We start from the raw sequence: 21,029 nt of genomic DNA, 5'->3' as shown, positions 1-21,029 counted from the left end.
GGTGTAGGCCACATTCCCGTACAGAAAACTTCTTCCCATATCACTTATAGGGATTTGTAATCATCTAGCTATGTGAACCACATTGCCATGTCAAGAAAAAATTTTAAAGCTTATTTAAAAAAAGGAAGAAAGAATGTTACCTGGTCGAGTGCGGCGTGTGGTCCCTGTGCCTAGATACAGGTTGGGCGAAATGATCGCCGCACCCCCATGGAAAGGCAAAAATGACTGAGGGCACGACGGTCATTTTGCGTAGCCCCGTGCCTGGACACAAGGGCTGCACACCGTCCTCAACCAGTTAGCGTTCTCTTTCCCTGAAAAAAAAATCAATTTTAATAGATTGTTAAGAAAATTAAAGGGGAAAAAAACTCAATCTATTAATCATATGATTGTATTAGGTCACCAAATTTAACATGTAACTACACGTATCCAAAATCCAGATTGAAGATAGGAATGGTGGGGGGGGGGGGAGATCTTGATTCTAGCCAATCCGGAGCAACCAATTCATTAATCATCCCGACGGTTAGGGTAGAATCTGCTTGATTCCAGCAAATTCCAACTAATCGAGAGAGAAAACCGATAGAATCATCTAGACTTCCAAGTTTTGCATCCTTGAACCTACCTAAAGGATTCCCCTAGGCACATGTTTAGATATTAATAGTGGATCAATCATATCGGTCAATTCATATTGAATCGATCATAATTGATACAGATACAAATTGGTGGTATCAATTAAAAAAGGAATATTTTTTTAATTTTTATCAATCCATATCGATATTGTATTGATTTCGATAACGACCAATATGGCTGTGGATATTGGCCATGAGATTAAGAGGATGAATTTTAATGCATAAGTGAAGGGACAGTGCAACACACTTGAGAGGATAAAGATCCCTAAAACCCTGTCCTACGGCAAAATTTCAATTGATTAGTCAATGTTGCAGAAAATGGACTGGTCATCCAAACGTACCCTTAAAACAAGACACTTTCTCTTTGTTGCATACTGTGCACTAAAACCCTGCCCCTAGGTCAAAATTTCAAGTGATTAGTTTATGTTGCAGAAAAATAAACTGGTCATCCAAACGCACCCTTAAAACAGGACTCCTTTTGTTGGATCGTTTGAATGGAAACTCTTACGTAACTGATGAGGTATATCGAAGAAGAGATCGGCGATCGTAACTTCTAACTGGAAAAACTGTAGACGAGAAACAGAGAGACTTAGGTGACCGTCATGAAAGGCAGTCTGCTTCTCATCTCTCTTGTTCTTCTACCACTCTGTGCTTTTACAACTACGAGGGCTGAAGTTATAACCCTAACGGCGGATACCTTCTCCGACAAGGTAAAATCTGAGCTCGAGTTCTTTTTCTTCTCTTGTTCATCCAATTTTTTTGTTCAATTGAGATGAGAGATCTATTCATTTCTTATCTCCTATAAAATTTAGGGTTTTGCATTCAGATAGTCGTTTTTGCTCTTTAATTTGTTACCTGTGCTTCTGAATTGGTGTTTCGCAATTTTATTTTTTGTTGGCCTCAGTACTTTCAATCGTAGATTTATTTCTGGTTAGTGAAGATTAGATTTCTGAATGGAATCGGTTCTACTACCCGATTGACCCACTGTTTGGTGTCGATGGGGATCATTGGAAACAGTGCGATTCAGTTCCGTCAATTTTAGAATCAATTTGGGGTTAAATAGGTTCTACGATCTGCTTGAGTATTCTTGATAGTTCAAATGCTAGGCAGCCACTTGGAACCATTGATGTGGGAATTTGATCCCGTAGATTGGGTTCATCCAGAACTGTGCTATTCAATTTTTCTCGTGTTATAACTCATTCTGAGTTTAAAGGGTTCTACAACCTATATGAGTATATATAGTTCAAGTGTTGGGCAGCTTATAGATATAATTGATGCAAGAATTTAATTCCATATACTGTGGTCACCCAAACAGTGCAATTTAATCTTGTCAATTTGCAAACCTCTTTTAATTTGAATAGGTTCTTCGACATGCTTAAACACTCCAGATAAACAATTTTTTGGAGTCAGAACTATTTGGTATGCTCCAGGATTTCGAGCATGTTAATGGATTCCAAATCAAGGAAGTATGGTGTACTTCAAAGGAGTTTGTAGATATGGTAAAGAACCCAACTGCTGCAGTGAGGTCGTGGCCACTGCTCACCATGCTGCTCAAAGCCAACCAAGAATTGAAGCATCTTCCTATGACTTGCATTACGGACTGCCACGTCCTAGACTTATTTACTTTTTTAACAAACTATGTATTTATCAGGAAGAAACATCTTCTCCTTAAGGACAATATTGTACAAACTCTTCTATCTTTAGTTTAATATATATTTTCTTTTCCCATAAAAAAAACACTCTAGATAGCTCAAATCTTGGGCAGCCCCTTGAAACACTGGTACGAGAATTAATTCCATTGTTGGGGACTTTTTTTCATTGTTAATTTGGGCTTGATACAGGTAAGGAATGTTCATATTCAATTCTTTTAGGTTTTGTTACTCACTGAAAAGTTCAAGAAAATCATAATCACATGTCACTAGTGTTTCCAATAGGATATGTTATAAGCATAATGTTCCTTTTGGCATTATGAACTTGTCGGTTTCCATGTTTTTGCAGCTTCCTTTGATGCTACTCTCTAATTAATGAAAATGCGCCATTGTATGCCATTTAGGTGAAGGAGAAGGATATTGTGTGGTTTGTGCAATTCTGTGTTCCATGGTGTAAACATTGGTAAGTAATCCATTTTTTTTAATTGCTTACAACATCCAAAATAGAGTATAATATTTATTTATACTGTTTTGACTACTGATCATAGCAATTTGGTTTCAGTAAGAACTTGGGTTCACTGTGGGAGGACCTAGGAAGAGTGATGGAAGGGGATGATGAAATAGAGATAGGACACGTTGACTGCTCTACAAGCAAACCTGTGTGTACCAAAGTTGACATCCATTCGTATCCTACATTCAAGGTCTTTTATGATGGAGAAGAAGTAGCAAAATATCAGGGTAATTTTTTAACTGTATTTGGATGCAAGGTGGTCAGCTTATTAGTTTCCTCTTTAGTTTCAGTAGGAACCAATTATATAAAATTGATGATGTACTGATGATCTTGCTTTATGAATGAATTTGTCTTTCTTCGTTCTTATTTGAAAATGAGTCCTCTTCTTCATATATGTGAACTCCAATGAGGAGACAAAATCTGACAACTGATTCCATAATTTGCATTTGATTAACCTGAGTCAGTTCTTTAGTGTCCTCTTAAAATTATCGTGTTGGTAATAATGACATGGTTCAAGGATCTCCTTTTTTTCGGGGTGGTATGTATGTGTTGAGGGTGTTTGTGCATGCGAGGTTTAAGCGATAAATTACTTCCTCTTAGGAAGAAGAAACATGTAAAACTTAAAGTTCTATCCTTGCCCCAAGGGAGATACTTTCAGTAAGGTTATTAAAGCTTTGAAAGACTCTCACCCTGTCCTTATGGTCGAAAATCAATAATGCTAGCTGGTGTAGGTTCTGGCTAATTATTTGTACCGTTCTTCGGGTATAGGGTTGCCAGCAGTTCTATTAGTCTAATGGTGTGACAGTTTAAGTTGGTTTTCTTAAGTTGTCTTGCTTCTTGTTTCATCGAAGGGAATTTATGAAAAACTTATTTCACCTGATAGGGAAACCTCTCCTTATTAGAAAAAATGGGGATAATCTTAGGTATCCTCCCACCCCTTCCCCCTTTCATTCTTTTTCTGTTCTTGGACTAGACCTGATGAAATCTCATCATAAAACTCTAGTTGGTTGGATTCTTTAGTCCAATCAAAGTAAAGCCTAATTTCCCCCCGTCAGCCTTCCCCAGACTCTTCATTACATTACTGGAATTACTTCCTGCAATAAAACCTGACAAATCCTACTTTAAATAATTTTCAAGCCATAGCTCAAGATCCTATAATTTTGGGCCCTTTGGACAGCTAGCAGTGTGTCTGTTCTATTGGGTTGAAGTTGAACTCTAATTATCCTATCAAGAATTTTGGAACTACACCCCACATAACTAGTTATGGTTTTCTCATGTTGAAATTTGAATTTGTAGTTATTCATTAGAAATTACAAATTGGTGATATTGTCTGTCCTATGGACAAGAAGTGTTTCAATTGCTGGATTGTAATCCAACTTCCTGCTTCCTGTGTTGGTTCTAATTATTCAGTTGCATCCCACATCATGGCATCTCTTCTGAAAATCCATCTCTAGAGCCAGGCTTAGCTGTTTCCATGTCTACCTTCTAATTTGTCAGCAATCAAGGTTTCTGATGTATTTATCAGACAGATGATACTCTCCATCATCATAACTTTATTTACTTGTCACATTTCAGCTATACTGTTGATAGGCCATAATGTGTCTCATACTATCAATTTGTCAACCAAGCTTGTACACTATTTCTAAGCTGTATGTGCTATATATGGTAACATATCAGATTTGTTGCAAACTGTCTGAGTTCCAGATTCTCCCCCCTTAATATATAGTTCACTAATGAAGAGGTTCGGCCTTGTCATGGTTTTGGGCTTCTAGGTGGTATCTGCTTTTTGGTGGTGCTTTTATACATAGACCTTCTTGTTTTTTATTGATGTAATCTCTGTTATTGGTCTTTCTTTTCTGTACTTTCTAATAAATTTTCTTCTTGTTGTGGTTGTGGGCATGCCATGAGGCATTTTTTCAGAGCATATTATCTTTAGCATTTCCAGGGACCTGCTAAACTAGTCTATTATAAGAAAAGTCTTTTAAATGTAGAAACATATCACAAGGTTTGGTACCGACTCTTGTCCAGATTCTTAATCTTTGATTTGTCAAAATGGCTCTTTTTTTTTTAATATGGGATTATTGTATTATGATGGGACTCACACGGGATAGTTCTTGAGTAATAAGATTTATTTGTATTATCTTTTAATTTAAAAAGATAGGCATCATAACTACTGATGTTATGACTCTCAAGAACAGTATCACAGAACCAGATTTTAATCCCAACAAATAGGGATCATAACAGTTCAATTGAAAGGCTGAGAATAGCAGTATTATTAGGCCAAACAAAGATTAGAATCAGATTCCAGAAATTTCAGTTCAAGAATTCAAAAACTAGAAAGCAGAGTTCAACAAGGAATCTAGAAGAACTGAATCAAGTTTGAATCTTGAAACAGAAATCACTTAAAAATTCCAATCAATGATCAAATTAGCAACCAGAATTTAAATTAGATTTCGGATTTGGAAGATTTCAGAAATCCTAGTCAGAGAAGGAAAACTGAAATCGATGGCCAAGATTGGATTTTATGAAGTATTCGAAATTAGTACTCAGAGATATCGTAGCACAGCAATCAGAAAAGGAATGCAGTAGGATTCAATCAACAGTACAGGCAAGAATCTCAATCCAACAGAATAATGCAATTGAATTGAAGAACACATGAGGAGACAGAAAATAGAGAATCAAGAGAGAAGAACAAAAGAATAAGATTGAAGAGTGAAAGCACCTGGTTGCAGAAGATAACCAGCACTGAAAGAAGAAGAAGAAAGGGTGGGTTGGTTACATATATAAAGACACAAAAAAAAACAACAATAATAATAATAATAATAAAACAGTAGTTGTCTCCGCTAATGACTCTAACCTCCTAAAAAGTTTAAACTAACTTACACTAACATAAAACACTCAACTTAAAAGGACTTTTTTAGATTAAACTAACTTGACTACTTAACAGCACATGAGATCCACACAATCTTATCCATATAATTGATCCCGTATACAGAATTAAGACTCCAAATATCGGCTTATAAAAGAAGTATGTTACATCAATAAACCCAAAAATAATAAGCCCAAGATCCATAGAATCCAACCATGGGTCAAAATAAAGTCATCCGAGTCTTGATTAGCCCAATTGAACAATTTTAACTGCATCACTTTATCTTCAGGAAATAATTTTGGTGTGTGTGCATTCCAAAGTTAAATTGTATGCCAACAAATTTCCGTTGGCTACATGATGCGGTTCTGCCATTCATCTCTGCTTAGGTCACTATGTTTCAACGAATTCTCTCTCTCTCTCTCTCTCTCTCTCTCTCTGTGAGAAAGAGACTCAAAACTACTTTTTCCTTCTCATTTTATGCTTTGCTTCCATTTTTTTCTACATTTTCCCTAAATTTTTGGAATCTGAATCGACAGAAAAAATTGTGCTTATACACCTCAATATAATATTATATGTATGTGTTGAGTGTGTGTGTTCTTAAACATATATTTGGGCTCTGAATCTGTGGATTTGAATTCAGTGCTAGATTGCATTTCAAAGAAAACTTGGATGTAAGTCTTTCATCTTTGTATAATTGGCCTCTAATAATGAACCTCACTTTCTTTTACTGCATCTCATTAGGCCCTAGGGATGTTGAGTCTCTCAAAACATTTGTGTTAGAAGAAGCAGAGAAAGCAGCAGCAAAAGCACAGCTTGATAATGATGAAGAGTTGTGATGATATGTAAGTTAAGATCTCTTTCTTGCTGAATTTCCCTTTTCTAGCATATTGAAGATTTCGAACTTTGAACTGGAGCAGCATGGGACTGGAGGTGTTCGCTGTAAGATCTCTTTCGTGTTGAGTATTCTTTGTTATCATATTGAAGATTTGAATTTTGAACTCCAGCAGCATGGGGCTGGAGGTTTCACATTAAGCATCATTTAAACAAACTCTTAGGGCTCTCTCTTTTTCTTATTATTGCCATATTAGGCATTCCTGGTGGACCCAAAGAGTGCCTGCAATCCAGTATTGCAATTGCAGATTGACTACTTTAATCTGGATGCACGAGAGGAGGGACCAGACTGAACTCGACCAGTTTGTAAGCAACATACTGTTAGAGAGGGGTTATGTTCCAGCACCAGCAGAGAGTTCAATGCTCATCTTTAAATGTTACTTGTATTTTTTTGACTCGCGGACTGACTCATCGAGTCTATTTTTTGTGCTTGCCCAGTTTTCTTGTAGTAGCACCTGGTATTTTCTGAAATTTCTGTTTTTAAGCTTGCCCATTTTAATACATATCTGTAGAAACTAGCTCCATTTCAAGATTTAATCTTGTACTTGTCCAACACATACATATCATCTGAAACTAGGGGACTGTTTCAGCCCATACAAAGACCTTCTTAATCGACAAACCATATCAGACTCCCCTTGAGCAACAAACCCGGGAGGTTGCCCATATACACCTCTTCTTGCAACGTACCATTCAAAAAGGCATTATTGACATCTAGCTGAAATAAAGGCCAATGATGGGAGGCAGCAAAAGATATCAAAATACGAACGGAAGCAAGCTTGGCAATAGGAGAGAAAGTGTCTAAATAATCAACACCATACACCTGAGCATAACCCTTTGCCACAAGTCTCGCTTTCAAACAAGCAAGAGAACCATCAGGATTAACCTTCACTGCATACACCCATGTACAACCAATAGTCGTCTTTCCCAAGTCTGATTCACATCTAAAGCCGATAATTCTTCCTACATAGCTGTCCTTCAACCAGGACTAGATAATGCCTCCGCCACAGACTTGGGAAGAGGATGAGACTCAACAGTAGATAAAAAGGAATGATATGGGGAAGACAACCCAGAGTAAGAAGCAAAGTTAGAAATAGAATGTTGGGTACAGCTACGAGTACCATTTCGTTGAGCAATGGGAATATCAAGATCAAAAAATATGGGTACAACTGGATAAGAATTATCATCAGGATCTGTAGTTGGAATCGTCATAGCAGTGAATGTAAGCACAAGGGGGCAGCATATCACGACCTGCCCAACAAAGGCCCACGGGCCTAACTTGCAAGCCCATGGACTTGGACATTGGGCTAAGACCAAGTCCATGGCCTAGAACTTTCTACACTAGAAGGGAGTCTAGATATGTTTTAGAACCTCTAGAAGGAAGGATGGTCAAGGAAATTTTCAAAGAAGCCTTGTAAATAGCTAAGGAAGGAGGAAACTTCTAGAGTTTTCCAAGTAGCTAGAATTCTCCACAAAGGAGGTAGGAAGGTTCTAGTCTCTTAGGCTAGAAAGTTTTCCACCATTAGATGGAGGACACTTGTAAATATCTTGGGTATTCTTTGGGTTCTTGGTTGCCTATGAATAGAGATGACCTCATTTGGCCAAGGCACCAAGCAAGTGAGCATTCAAGCCTTATACTCAAAGCTTACTAGTGCAATACAAGTTCCATTCTTTCAAACTCTCTTGTATTCTCTAAATTCTCTTCCCAAGTCCCTTGCATTATATCACTTATTGTCTTCATATATAATATATTATATCAATATATATTTTATAGTATAATTTAAAACAAGGTCGGGCCGGGTTAGGCTTAACCCAAGGTTTCAACCCTGGCCTGATCCGACCCTAACTCAGGGCCTGAAATTCCTAGGCCTAACCTGTCCTCAGAGCCAATATCTCAGCCCAAGCCCTGTTCAGGCCAAGGCGGGTTTGGGCCGGCAGAGCCAAACTTGTACCCCTATTAGAGACTGTAGTTATCCATTGATTAAGATATTAGTTATCTTCCCTTATAATTTATTCCTCTTTATTCCTATTAAAATATTAACACATCAAATCAAGCTCTATTAGTGGTTGTTTACTTGTTTGACTTGGAAATATGATTTAAAGTGTTTTTACTGAATCTTTCCTCACTATTACAATATAAACACATCAAATCAATGTATATTCATGGTTGTTTACTTGTTTGACTTGGAAATATGATTTAAAGTGTTTTTACAATTTATTCCTCTTTATTCCTATTACAATAGTAACACATCAAAACACTGATATGTTATCCATTGATTTCAATATTAGTTATTTTACCAAAAAAAGATTTCAATATTAGTTATTTTTCCCTTACAATGATTTAACTACAAACTCTAGTTATCCATTGACTAGGATATTAGTTATCTTCCCTTACAACTTTCTTTGTCTAAGACTTTCATAACAGATCCTTCTTCAAAGCTTTGCCTATATCTATTGTAAAAATGGAATATTTGTTGATTTCCTTTTCTATCCGAAGTAATAACGTCTTGGGAAGCCAACCATCTTGTTTGTAAGTTATTTGGGTGCCTGTGATCCTCTTGGAGACTAGTTGATGGAACGATAGAGATAAGTCTGGGAAGCCACTGGTGGCGAGAGAGGGGATCATTTGTTCCTTCTATGGTTTTTTCAAGAAAAAGTCTCTGCTTGTGGCGACATAAGTCCCTCCCTAAATTTATAAATTAAGCATTCTCACAACGACAAGGTCTACTCGACATGGATTAGCGTTAATGAAACCTTTCACAGGAAACTGATTCATTGATTCAAGGTGGGCAGAGTCCGCTTCCAACTCCCTACCTGCTCGATGACCGATCCTGAATTCCTCCCAGAGTCTGATTTCCTTACCTATCCCCCAAAAATGATCCCCTCTTGCAACTCACTGAAGAAAAAAAGGGCCTTGTTACATAGATGTGAAAGGAAAGGGGTTCCATTGGTAATCCACCGCCTATGATTCCCAAATCCCCTCACGCCAACACAGGAGTTGAGGGTACACCCATGCACCCTTCCTTAAGCAGTTTAGATAGTACAATACTTAAGGGCATGCCTGAGTCCATAAACTGCCTTCTTTGTTGTGAGGCGGGTGCATCAAGTGTGAACGGTGTTGATGAAGATGAGGAAGCCAACGGTTGAGAGGAAAGAGCGGGAGAAATTATTGGAATTCCATGAGATATAGATCGTCTTTATATAGCAGTAGGCCTTTTCTTGCTGGGGCACTCAAGCAAACGACAGTCCGAGACCCAACAAGTGGAGGAGCAAGTGAAGGTGCCCTATAGGGCTGCAACGCGTCAGGACAGATCCGCATTACACCGCTGGTTGGGGGAGAGATTAGGCAGGAGAGAAGGCACACTCAAGGGCGTTAGGTGGAAGCCTGGGCCATAAAGTGTGTTTGTGCGCAAGAGAAAAGGAGGTCATGGCTTGGCCCGATCGCCCTATGCTACTAGCGCTTCAAAAGGCGAAACTCTCGTCGTAGTTTGGCGACCTAAGGGGCGGACACTTTTTGTTATCTAAAGGCGAAGAAGCGAAGAAACAGAAGTGCGCACTAACGCACTCCGGCTTTCTTCACATGATTGGGCAAACACTCAGCCCAGCTCATCAGCCCCAAGTAAGGAATCCGAATGCCTATCTCCAGCCGAATTCGTCTCATAAGACTGATCTATAGAAGCAATTGGATAAGAATCATACACTAAATGAGCAAACGAATCGACCGAGGAAAGAGATGCTTACACAAACGAACAGAACCTAACTCTACTTCTTCTTTTACAATTTATTCCTCTTTGTTTCTATTACAATATTAACACATCAAATCAATCTCTATCAGTGGTTGTTTATTTGTTTGACTTGAAATTACCGAAAATAAAAAAAAGAAATATGATTTAAAGTGTTTTTACTGAATCTTTTGTCATTCTAGGTTATGAATGTAAGATTTTATTGTGGTTCAAGCCCGAAAACAAATTGATCTAAACCGATATTAACCTGATATTAAAATATTTAAATAAATCGAAACCGACTGAAAACCGAACTTCTTTAATGATTGATTTTGGTCTCACTTATTCTCAAATAGAAATTGGGCCGAATTGACCCTTTGACACCTCTAGCCCCGAGGACAAGTTCCTAAACTATTTAATATGGAAAAAAAAAAAATTTCTGCCATCTATCACTCTCCTCACATGAAATGACTTTGCTGTCCTCCTATGGTCATACCGTTTTGTCACAACTCAATAATACACCCCTATGCGGCTTGTTTAAAGAACCCTCCTCTCCCATATTTAGTTTATGCTTTTCTATTTTGAAAATTACCAAAACAAAATGGTGGAGGATTTCACATGGGATTGTCATTTTCTCAAAATTTATAAGAGCTTTTTGGACCAATAAAATGAGATTAGTTACGAGTATCACCAAGTTGTATCCATAACAATAGGGTTTGAGAACTCAAAATTGGGCATCGGATGGTTCTCCAATGATTCTGATTTTTAAGATTCAATTTGATTTATCCATAAATCTCATTTCAAATTTTCTTTTTCATTTCCTTGACTGAGCTCTTTCATGTCTTTTCCTCTGCTAAGAAAACACTGGTCGGTATGAGAAGGGAGCTCGGTAAGAGTAGCTATCATGCCCGGTAATATATACACATACTTTGCACAACATGGGCATCACTGTAATTGAAATGTTGCTTTAATCAGCTTACGTGTGATGGCGACATTAAACATTCAAAAGTCACCGTTATACATTCAACATTATGACTTAGGGCTCCTGTCAACACGTGCGAAGTCCTCCATAGTTGCAATAGTATGGCAATTTATTTGGCCCGACCAGAATAGGGGAAATAAATTGGAGGGGATGATAGATCCATTTAGATCAAAAGCAATATTTTTTCTTCATTGTCTAGTTTTTTTGGTGACCAAAATAGAAGATAATAACAACTTAAAAAAGAAAACTCATTTACTCCCGAAGACTTTAGATCAGTCAGTCCTGCACAGTTGCTTATAAAAATATCTCAAAACTTTTGGCTCATTTCAACATTCTAATATGCTTTTATTAAAGGAAGTCAGATTTCTAATATCATAATTGTTGCTCATGAGATTTTTCACTATAGGAGACAGTGTAATAGAAAATAGGGAAGTGTGGCTATAAGACTCAACATGTCTAAGGCTTATGACGAACATGAATAGGTGTTTATTTGAGCCATTTTTGAATTTTGCAAATCATTGGTGCAATCTTATTAGTTATCTTATTTCTTCGGGACAATTTTTTTATCAAACTTAAAAGAGGGGGGGGGGAGCCTTTAATTTTTTTGAGTCTTTTATAGGGATCCGCCAAGGATGCCCTCTTAGTCCTTATCTTTTTATCCTTACCATGGAAGGTCTGTCAAGATTGTTGAGTATCTACAAGAACCTCTTAATCTTTTCTGTGGCATCAAAATATCTAGGTGAGCTTCGGAGATTACTCGTTTGTTTTTTGTAGATGATACCTTCATCTTTTGTTGAGCAAACCTAGAGGACACTGATAGCATTTAGGGTATTCTTCTTTTGTTTGAGAACTTCTTGGGATTATGTATAAACAGTGCTAATAAATCCCTCCTTATTTGTTCAAGGGCTTCTAGAAACCCAAATATTCTTTGGGGAAGAGTTCTTGAGGCGAAGTATTTTCCTAATTTCAATTTGCTTAGCTCTAACACTAGGCCCAAGAGAAGATCTTGGGTTTGGAATAGTATATTGAATCTGCTACCAACCTTAAGAAATATGACTTGTTGAACAATTGGAACTGAAAATCATGTTAATATCTAGGAGATCAATGGATCCCTTGTTGGAGACATCATTCTTTATCAAAAGTGTTTAATTTGATTCCATCTTTTCAAAGAGTTTCAGAAGTCATCACTAATAGGAATTGGAATGTCTCTCTGGTATCATTTCTTTTCCCAAGTGAAAAAACTTCTATTTGGTGGAACTCCTTGTGGCTATTAATCTAGAAAACAAAAAGTTCTTCCCAAATTTCAGGTTTTTATATGGAAATTATTGAATAGGGGCATTGCCACCAAAAAGAATCTGAGTGTTTTTTTTTTTTTTTTTTTTTTGAATAATACCTGCTGTCTTTGTTTACAGAACAAAGAAAGTGGTTGGCACTTATTTCTGTCATTATGTCCTTTTTTAAGCATATATGGGCCGAACGTATTCTCTATAGGTGTTATCTTGTATACCTCTTTTGGTTTTTTTTTTTTTTAGGGGGGAGGGGGGGTGTGAGTGGTGGGTTGAAAATAAATTTATTCCGAAGAGCTGGAAACCCAATTGGAATCTGGAGCAAAATGCTCAGATAACATCAAAGTAGAATACTTGGTTTACTGGTCGCAGGACTTTTTTATCCCGAACTTAAAATAGTCAAGTGGACATTTTACCGTCTAATAGATAAACAAAGAATTCTAACAGATGCAGGTAGAATGACAATTCATGATGACATGGAAGCGGATACTTTTGAAATCATCCAAAGATGGAAGAATAAGCAAGAAAATATAACTTTAAAGTAAATTTGGTGTGGCAATAAAAACTCTCTGATATGTTTAGTTCTAGTAACTTAAACCTAATCCCATAGAACCTTATACATAACTAATTTGAGCTTGCTAAAGTATCTGATAACTTTACTAAAATTGGTTTCTAGTGGTGTGATGTGTCTCCTTTTATGTATAAATCTGTGTAATTTTCCTTCCTTTTAATATAAGTTTTATTTTCATCAAAAAAAAAAAAAAATGCTCAGATAAATAGGGATCGGATAGAGGCCAAGATGTCCAACTCTTGAAATCCTAATGGATAAGGCCCTCCTAGCAAGAGCGTCTGCTACAACATTAGCAGCTTCTGGAATTAATTAAAAATTACAAGACTCAAAATAACTCTCAAGGTACAGAATATCCAATACAATAGATTGTATCTTGAAAGGAGAGTTAGCTGACTCAGAACGAAGCACCACCACCAATTCATGATTATCGCATTCAACAATAAGATTATCAATGCCTTCAGATATAGCCTCCAACAGCCCATGCCTTACTACTAAGGCTTCCCCCACAAGGACGTTACCTTGAGAACAAGGCTCTAAAACTACCGCGATACACCTCCCCACATGATCTCTAATTAGATATCCCAAACCCATCACGATTTTCCTTTGGTAAGATAGATGCATCACAATTTAACTTAAAGAAAGACGGGGTAAGCAGCAGAATGAGAAGCCATAGCCACCGAACCTCGAATAAGTAGATTGTTAAGGAACTCGGACCATGTCCATTGCGCCACTTCAATAACCTCTTTGGAAAACCACTTATTATGGCGAGCAAACAGCAACTCATTACGAGCAATCCTCAAAAACCAGCAAATAAAAGCACAAAGAGAAGATGAATCCTTAAAACTTCTTGGCATGGTGAGAAAAGGAACTCCAATCTTCGATCCATCGATGCATCGAGAAGTCCCCTGACCCATTCCTTATTTTTGATAAAACCTTCTTAATTGCAGCTTTGGAATCACATGTTATTTTCTTTGGACGAATAAGAACCAATGTTTGATCTCTCAAAACCGTCCTAATCCAAATAAGTCCTCAGTAACATAAATAGATGGATTGTTTAACTAAAAACATGAGTAAATATCGTTTGAATGATCATGTGGCTTCTACGCCAATAGATCCTCCTATGCCTATTACGGATGAGCTTAACACAATCTGGTAGTGTGACTACTGTTTGTGACGAAAGCTGTTGGGCATCTATTATTATTTTCAACTTGAATTTATGGCTACTTGTATAGGGGTTGTCCAGTTGTCCACAGGAAACAGAAGCGAAATGATGAAGCGAGATCTTAAATTGTGGATTAACAAAGGATCGTGCCAATGGTCATGGAATAATGTTGTTTGGATATCAAAACTCTTTTGAATAAGTTATTTGGACCAGGATCCTCTGCAGTACCAACGGGGAGACGCGGTGCATATTACATGTGGATAGAGATGTTATATTTTTATTTTCTATTTAATGCATCTTTTCTAAATTTCAAAAAAAAAAATATTAACAAATTTGTTCATTTCCAACAAAAAAAACAACAGTGAGATTTGTCTAACTTTGTTAAGGCAAAAAATGCATTAGGCAGGCTGACCTAATAAGTTTATTGGGGTGACCCACCAATTTTAGCCACGTAATGGAATGATGTAGCAATTTTAACCTTTGGATAGATAATTTGTTGTGTTAATCTAACTCCAAATGGGAAGTACACTGTCTAATCACGTGGCCCCAACATCTATGGCCAATGAGGGGGACATACTAAAGCATCGATCAGAGGGATTTTTCATTTGTAAGGAGTAAGACGATCATTTCAGGGAGAGGGGCTGTGTCTTGGTACAAGGGCCACGCAACCAGACAGTTCTTCTTCCCTGCAATCATATAATCAGCATGCATTCGATAGTATACCCATACACCCTCTCATAATCATATATTCAAACTCCATTTAAATTGAAACTCGTCCAGTAGACTGAGACCTTCTTGAAGTTCACCCTCCACAATATTTGAACCCCATCTAATCTGCCACATGTAAAAAAATTGGGTCATCCTGAGCAACTTATCCCATTTCTGAAACCAAGTATTACCCTACGCATTTTATTTAAAGATGTAAAAGGGCCTTTTTAGGGATGAATACATACAAAACGATTATAACAGTATTTTGTATCCAATTCCAATTAGCTTTCAAACAGATTCAAATGATTTCCAAAAAAATATTTTTCAAATACGTACACAAATAGAATACAAATGTCATCCCTATCAAAGAGTAGAGATTATGAAAAAAGTAGCTGTTGTCTTGAGAGTAAAGTCAAGAATATGAAAGGATTAGCTGTAGTCTCACTGTCTGCATTGAGGTCGAGAAAATGGGAAACGAAAATTCAAAAAGATGGGATGGTAAAAGGTTGATCCACTACCCCCTACTGGGATTAATGTTGAAATATGATAATCTGAAATTACATAGATGTTTAAGAGACAACTTTCCAAGGGAGAATCTGTTGACGGAGATTTGAATGGTGTGCAGTTGACATAAGAACATGAACATTTATGACCATTGTTGGTAACACGGGTACGGACATAACATGAATGGGATTTTACATTTTTTTTTTGGGAGGAGAGGGGGAGAGTTAATTTCACTCTCCTGTGACCAGAAAGTGTTGTTTTTGCAATAACAATTTCTTATTAAAATACACAATCGATCAAAAACATTTGAAATTAATTTTGTTTAACAAATTTGAAATATCGATATGGGCTTTAGAGTTCAGATAGTTTCTAATACCAATTTTCAAATATGAATTCAATTACAACGCAAATTCCTGACAATGAGAGCATCTCTACTACCTCTATTATTGTTCGTAGAGGGTGGTTGATGGACATACAATCATAAGAGAAAGGGGCGTTAAGGATTTGCAGAAGAACGATGAGATTTAGGAACTTCCAACGATAATAATGGTGTACCTATAGTGGATGTGAAGGCAGTGGGGTAAGATGCGACATGTACTGGATTGAGTAGAGATGATTTGTTGGTGGAATACATAGTTACAGTAGTAGTGATGATAGGGGGTGGGTGTCAGCGGCATGGTGATGGGGCAAAATGGGCTCCCCATCGCCATGATATAAATTAGGGGATTATCACTGCCCATGCAGGGTACACGCTACAACAGAGAAAACAACCTTAAATTTTAAACATGAAAAGACTGCTATGTCTTGCTGATGCTCATAAAAAAGCAAGATTAAAATCCATTTAAAAAATGAAACTCATCGGCTAATTCAGAATTCCTATTCTTTTTCTTCTTTTTTTTTTTTTGGCAAAATTCCTTTTCTTATTCTATTTGATTTCTATATCACAAACAAAATCAAACCAATTAAATTCCAAAAATAGAAATCATACAATAATATCTCGTCTAATTCTATCATTTCAATGGTGCGCGAATAATAGAAATGATTAAGAAACCATTTTTTAACATGTGAATTACTTCTATAAATTTCTGTGAAAAAAAAATCAATCATAATTTTTTATTGAATTTCAAAAGATTACTAAATATAATAGGGATAAAATAAACCCAGTAACTAATCAGGGAATTATATAATAGGGATAAAATAAACCCAGTAAATAATCAGGGAATTATATGGATCAGAGAATATAAGATAATCCAAATAATAAACCAGAGTACGAAAATTCCAAAATTATAAATTGAAACACATTGTTCATCATCAAATTCGAAAATTCTCTACATATAGAAACTAAAATTGAAATTCATCTCAAGAAAATATAAAAACAAAACACCGAATCCGGAAACTATGCCACCTCCTGTCAAGCACCCAGTTTTGATTCCGACTGCTCAACTCCCCCATGCTCAAGAGCGAAGCTATTATACTGTGACAAAAACTACCAGATACTTTGTAAAAACCTGAAGACCAAAACTGAAGAGTACTAAAAATAGAGTAATCACCAGACACCTCTAAGACTCTACCACTATTACAACTAAAACCATACCTCTTCTTGGGCTCATATTTTACTTTTTCTTTGCAGCAGACTTGGTGACCTTGGCACCACTGGGGTCCTTCTTCTCAACACTCTTGATAACACCAACGGCAACAGTCTGACGCATGTCCCTCACAGCGAAACGACCAAGTGGTGGGTACTCAGAGAAGGTTTCCACAACCATGGGCTTGGTTGCAATCATCTTCACGAAACCAGCATCACCGTTCTTCAAGAACTTAGGCTCCTTCTCAAGCTCCTTACCAGATCGCCTGTCAATCTTGGTGAGAATCTCAGCAAACTTGACAGCAATGTGAGAGGTGTGGCAATCAAGAACAGGGGCATATCCATTTCCGATCTGGCCTGGGTGGTTCATGATGATGACCTGGGAGGTGAAGTTGGCTGCCTCCCTGGCTGGGTCGTTCTTTGAGTCAGAAGCAACAAAACCACGCTTGAGATCTTTCACTGCAACATTCTTAACGTTGAAACCAACGTTGTCACCGGGGAGGGCTTCCAGAAGAGCCTCGTGGTGCATCTCAACGGACTTGACTTCAGTAGTCAGTCCAGTGGGACCGAAGGTCACAACCATACCGGGCTTGATCACACCAGTCTCCACACGACCCACGGGCACGGTACCAATACCACCAATCTTGTAGACATCCTGAAGTGGGAGACGGAGGGGCTTGTCTGAAGGCCTTTTGGGCTCAGAGATCAAGTCAAGGGCGTCAAGGAGAGTTGGGCCCTTGTACCAGTCGAGGTTGGTGGATCTGTCAATCATGTTGTCTCCTTCAAACCCAGAGATGGGAACGAAAGGGATTTTATCAGGGTTGTAACCAACCTTCTTCAGGTAAGAAGACACTTCCTTCACGATTTCATCGTACCTTGCCTTTGAGTATTTCGGTGTCGTTGCATCCATCTGTGCAACACGAGGAAACAACAAAAACGCAAACACGGTAAGAATCCCAATTATTTAGAAGACAAATCATTCACAATACAGATGGGCATAATGGAGGAGGAATATTTCACCTTGTTACAGCAACAGATCATCTGCTTGACACCAAGAGTGAAAGCAAGCAAGGCATGCTCACGGGTCTGACCGTCCTTGGAAATACCAGCTTCGAAACCACCAGTGGTGGAATCGATGATAAGGACGGCACAGTCAGCCTGAGAGGTACCTGTGATCATGTTTTTGATAAAGTCACGATGCCCAGGAGCATCGATCACAGTGCAGTAGTACTTGGTAGTTTCGAACTTCCATAGGGCAATGTCGATGGTGATACCACGTTCACGCTCGGCCTTCAACTTGTCAAGCACCCAGGCGTACTTGAATGACCTTTTGTTCATCTCAGCAGCTTCCTTCTCGAACCTCTCGATCACACGCTTGTCAATTCCTCCAAGCTTGTAGATAAGATGACCGGTGGTGGTCGACTTTCCAGAGTCGACGTGGCCAATGACCACAATGTTGATGTGAACCTTTTCCTTACCCATTATGAACTGTTAAAGAACGGCAAGTAGCTGCGAAGTGGGTAACATAGAGACAACAAGTCAATCACAGAGGGCGAAACGCATGCAAACAAATTGACAAACAGATATCAAGACAAAGAAACAAAAATAGGGTGATATTAACAATTGATATTGCTAATGCGAGCAGATATTCAGATCTATTAAATCGGAGATAAATTCATATGTAGATGCATCGTAAAAGATAGGCCTATTTCGATAAAAAGATTTTCAGATTTCAAATGCCAAATAGCAATATCCAAGCGATGCGGATTATCGCTATCCAGATCCGAACCATGTCGAAGCAAAAACACAGTTCTTAAACAGAAAGAATCATGTACTGGAGAAACTGATGCTCCTAATGCAGGGATACATTCACGTAAACGAAACTACAATATTAAAACCACAAGAGGATTCAACATGGCAACATCATGAAACGAAGAACATAATCGGAATTGAAATAAAGTGAGTAAATAAAAAACGAAAAAAAGAGATGCGCAGTCCTAAAATCCCTAACAAAAAACATAATTGAAAGAACAAAACGGATTAAGAACATCTAAATCAATGGAATGAAATATGCAGAGACTAATAAACATAAATCAAACAGAAGAGATCAAATTCCAACAACGCAGACACAAGACAGAAAGATCGAAAGAGATTTTTGAAAGCAGATCTCTAGTTTCCATGTTCAGAAAACCTCCCAGTAATGAATCAAAGAACAAAGATTACAATTAACATTCCAATAACCTAAGAGAACAGAAGAGTTAACCGAGAACAAACCTTAGCAGCAGCGGAGCAGAAGAGATCGCCTCGCTAAGAGCTCTCACCAACGGAAGGAAAGTTTGGGCAAAGAAAGAGGATGAGAAACGAGAGGCTCCTCGACTTAAAAGGTTTTTCACAAACCCAGATGCGTTTAGGGTTTCTCTATACACCGTCGGATTTTTAGATCCAATGGGCAAAATAAATTGTATCTCAACCGTTGATTTATATCGAATGATGGATATTCCTTGGCATGTCATTTTAGATGCCCTAACTTGACCTTCAAGTCGTGTTTTCTCTCACTTCCCGTGCGGCGGAACTTTAATTTCTCGCTCATGGGGTTTCGTAGAGAAGCCCCCTCTAAAACCCTAGTGTGAAAATTTGGGATTTTTAGGGGTAATTACTATCACTATCCTACACTTAACCTATATTTCCTAAAATTGCCCTAATTTAAACTTTTTTTCAAAAACTACCCTGCTTTTAAACTTTTACAGCTCCTTCTACCCTTATGCTTTGAAATACCCAGATTGCCCTTCTTTTTCACCTAGTAACATGCTAATCCATTTAACCTACCAATCTTCTTCTATTTTTTACTATTTTTATCATTAAATAGTAAAAAATGAAAGCCATACCCACTTCTTCTCTCCCCCTTTTTTAACTCCATTCCTTTTTTTTTTTTCTTCAATTTTTCTATTTAATTAAGTTTTTATTCAACATTTCATTCTCAAAGTTCTTCTTCGAATAGATCATGGTTCTAAGTATCGGTATCGTATCGCGATACATATCGATTTTGCTAGTCACCAATACCGTGTTGATACTGTATCGGTAGCACAGTACAGACAAGGGGTAAAATGGTCAGAATACTCATTTATTAAGGAGATTCAGGGGTCATTTTATTCGATACAATCAATCGAGGCTGATACCATATCTGTATCGTATCAGTATTGCAGGTTACCGATACTCGTTCCGATATCGTGAACTAAAACCATGGAACAGATGGACTCTCTTCAAAGCACCCCGCTTCTTTTCTCTCTTCCTCTTTTTATTCAATTTGCCTTTCCGTATTTTTTGTTTTTTATTAACGAAGATGACGGAGAAGAACTAGATCACAATGAGGATCAGATCGATCTATTCGAAGAAGGACGATAAGGATTACATATTGAATAAAAAATTAATTAAATAGAAATATTGAAGAAAAAACAAAAAGAAAAAAAAGAAAAAAAAGGGAGAGAGAAGAAGCTGGTGGGTGCTTTCATTTTTAATATTTAATGACAAAAGAGTAAAAATAGAAGAAGAATGGTAGGTTAAATAGATTTGCAGGTTAATAGGTGAAAAGGAAGGGCAATCTGGGTATTTAAAAACATGAGGGTAGAAGGAGATGTAAAAGTTTAAAAGTAGGGTAGTTTCTGAAAAAAAGTTTAAGATAGGGTAGTTTTAATAAATATAGGCTAAGTGTAGGGTAGTAACAGTAATTACCCCAAATTTTTATCTTCTCCTATTCTGACACCGTCCTATTCGTCTCATTCCGACCAAATGAACGCCACATGTAATGTTCTCATCCGATGGTTAAGTTTGAAAAAACTTTTCCCATTCCCCAAAACCTAGTTAAGCTTTTGTGGAAAAAAAAATCCCCATGATAGATTGAACGGTCCCGGGCTACGTTGGAAAAAAGCGATCACCGACTTCTTGAGTTTTTCGCTCTGGTCTCTATAG

General features: G+C 37.5%; 2 protein-coding genes across 4 annotated transcripts; one reads left to right on the top strand and one right to left on the bottom strand.

Moving 5' to 3' along the window:
• The first annotated feature begins 1,146 nt into the window (after positions 1-1,146).
• LOC122652451 (protein disulfide isomerase-like 5-1) lies at positions 1,147-20,616 on the top strand. Of its 3 annotated transcripts, none has more exons than XM_043846194.1 (5): positions 1,147-1,336; positions 2,680-2,738; positions 2,838-3,013; positions 6,397-6,501; positions 20,606-20,616. In XM_043846194.1, exons 1-4 carry the CDS (start codon positions 1,229-1,231, stop codon positions 6,489-6,491), a joined length of 438 nt encoding a protein of 145 aa, XP_043702129.1. In that variant the 5' UTR covers positions 1,147-1,228; the 3' UTR covers positions 6,492-6,501; positions 20,606-20,616. The 3 variants fall into 3 exon arrangements, with proteins under 3 accessions (XP_043702129.1, XP_043702126.1, XP_043702128.1); XM_043846191.1 differs by lacking the exon at positions 20,606-20,616 and adding an exon at positions 6,744-7,083 and having other exon boundaries at positions 6,397-6,497; XM_043846193.1 differs by lacking the exon at positions 20,606-20,616 and adding an exon at positions 6,744-6,807.
• LOC122652450 (elongation factor 1-alpha) lies at positions 16,705-19,459 on the bottom strand. The gene is made up of 3 exons (XM_043846190.1): positions 19,318-19,459; positions 18,084-18,559; positions 16,705-17,973 (listed from the first exon to the last, which is right to left on the bottom strand). Exons 2-3 carry the CDS (start codon positions 18,543-18,545, stop codon positions 17,092-17,094), a joined length of 1,344 nt encoding a protein of 447 aa, XP_043702125.1. The 5' UTR covers positions 18,546-18,559; positions 19,318-19,459; the 3' UTR covers positions 16,705-17,091.
• Positions 20,617-21,029: the final 413 nt, after the last annotated feature.

This window comes from Telopea speciosissima, chromosome 2 (genome assembly GCF_018873765.1).
Source record: "Telopea speciosissima isolate NSW1024214 ecotype Mountain lineage chromosome 2, Tspe_v1, whole genome shotgun sequence".
NCBI classification, from domain to species: Eukaryota; Viridiplantae; Streptophyta; class Magnoliopsida; order Proteales; family Proteaceae; genus Telopea; species Telopea speciosissima.
This window is presented reverse-complemented; position numbering and strand designations above follow the sequence as displayed.

Coding starts and splice junctions, on each gene's coding strand:
- LOC122652451 (XM_043846194.1), top strand. CDS start 1,229: ATGAAAGGCAGTCTGCTTCTCATCTCTCTTGTTCTTCTACCACTCTGT. Junction 1,337..2,679: donor CGGATACCTTCTCCGACAAG/GTAAAATCTGAG, acceptor TATGCCATTTAG/GTGAAGGAGAAGGATATTGT. Junction 3,014..6,396: donor AGAAGTAGCAAAATATCAGG/GTAATTTTTTAA, acceptor GCATCTCATTAG/GCCCTAGGGATGTTGAGTCT.
- LOC122652450 (XM_043846190.1), bottom strand. CDS start 18,545: ATGGGTAAGGAAAAGGTTCACATCAACATTGTGGTCATTGGCCACGTC. Junction 17,974..18,083: donor TGATCTGTTGCTGTAACAAG/GTGAAATATTCC, acceptor CGTGTTGCACAG/ATGGATGCAACGACACCGAA.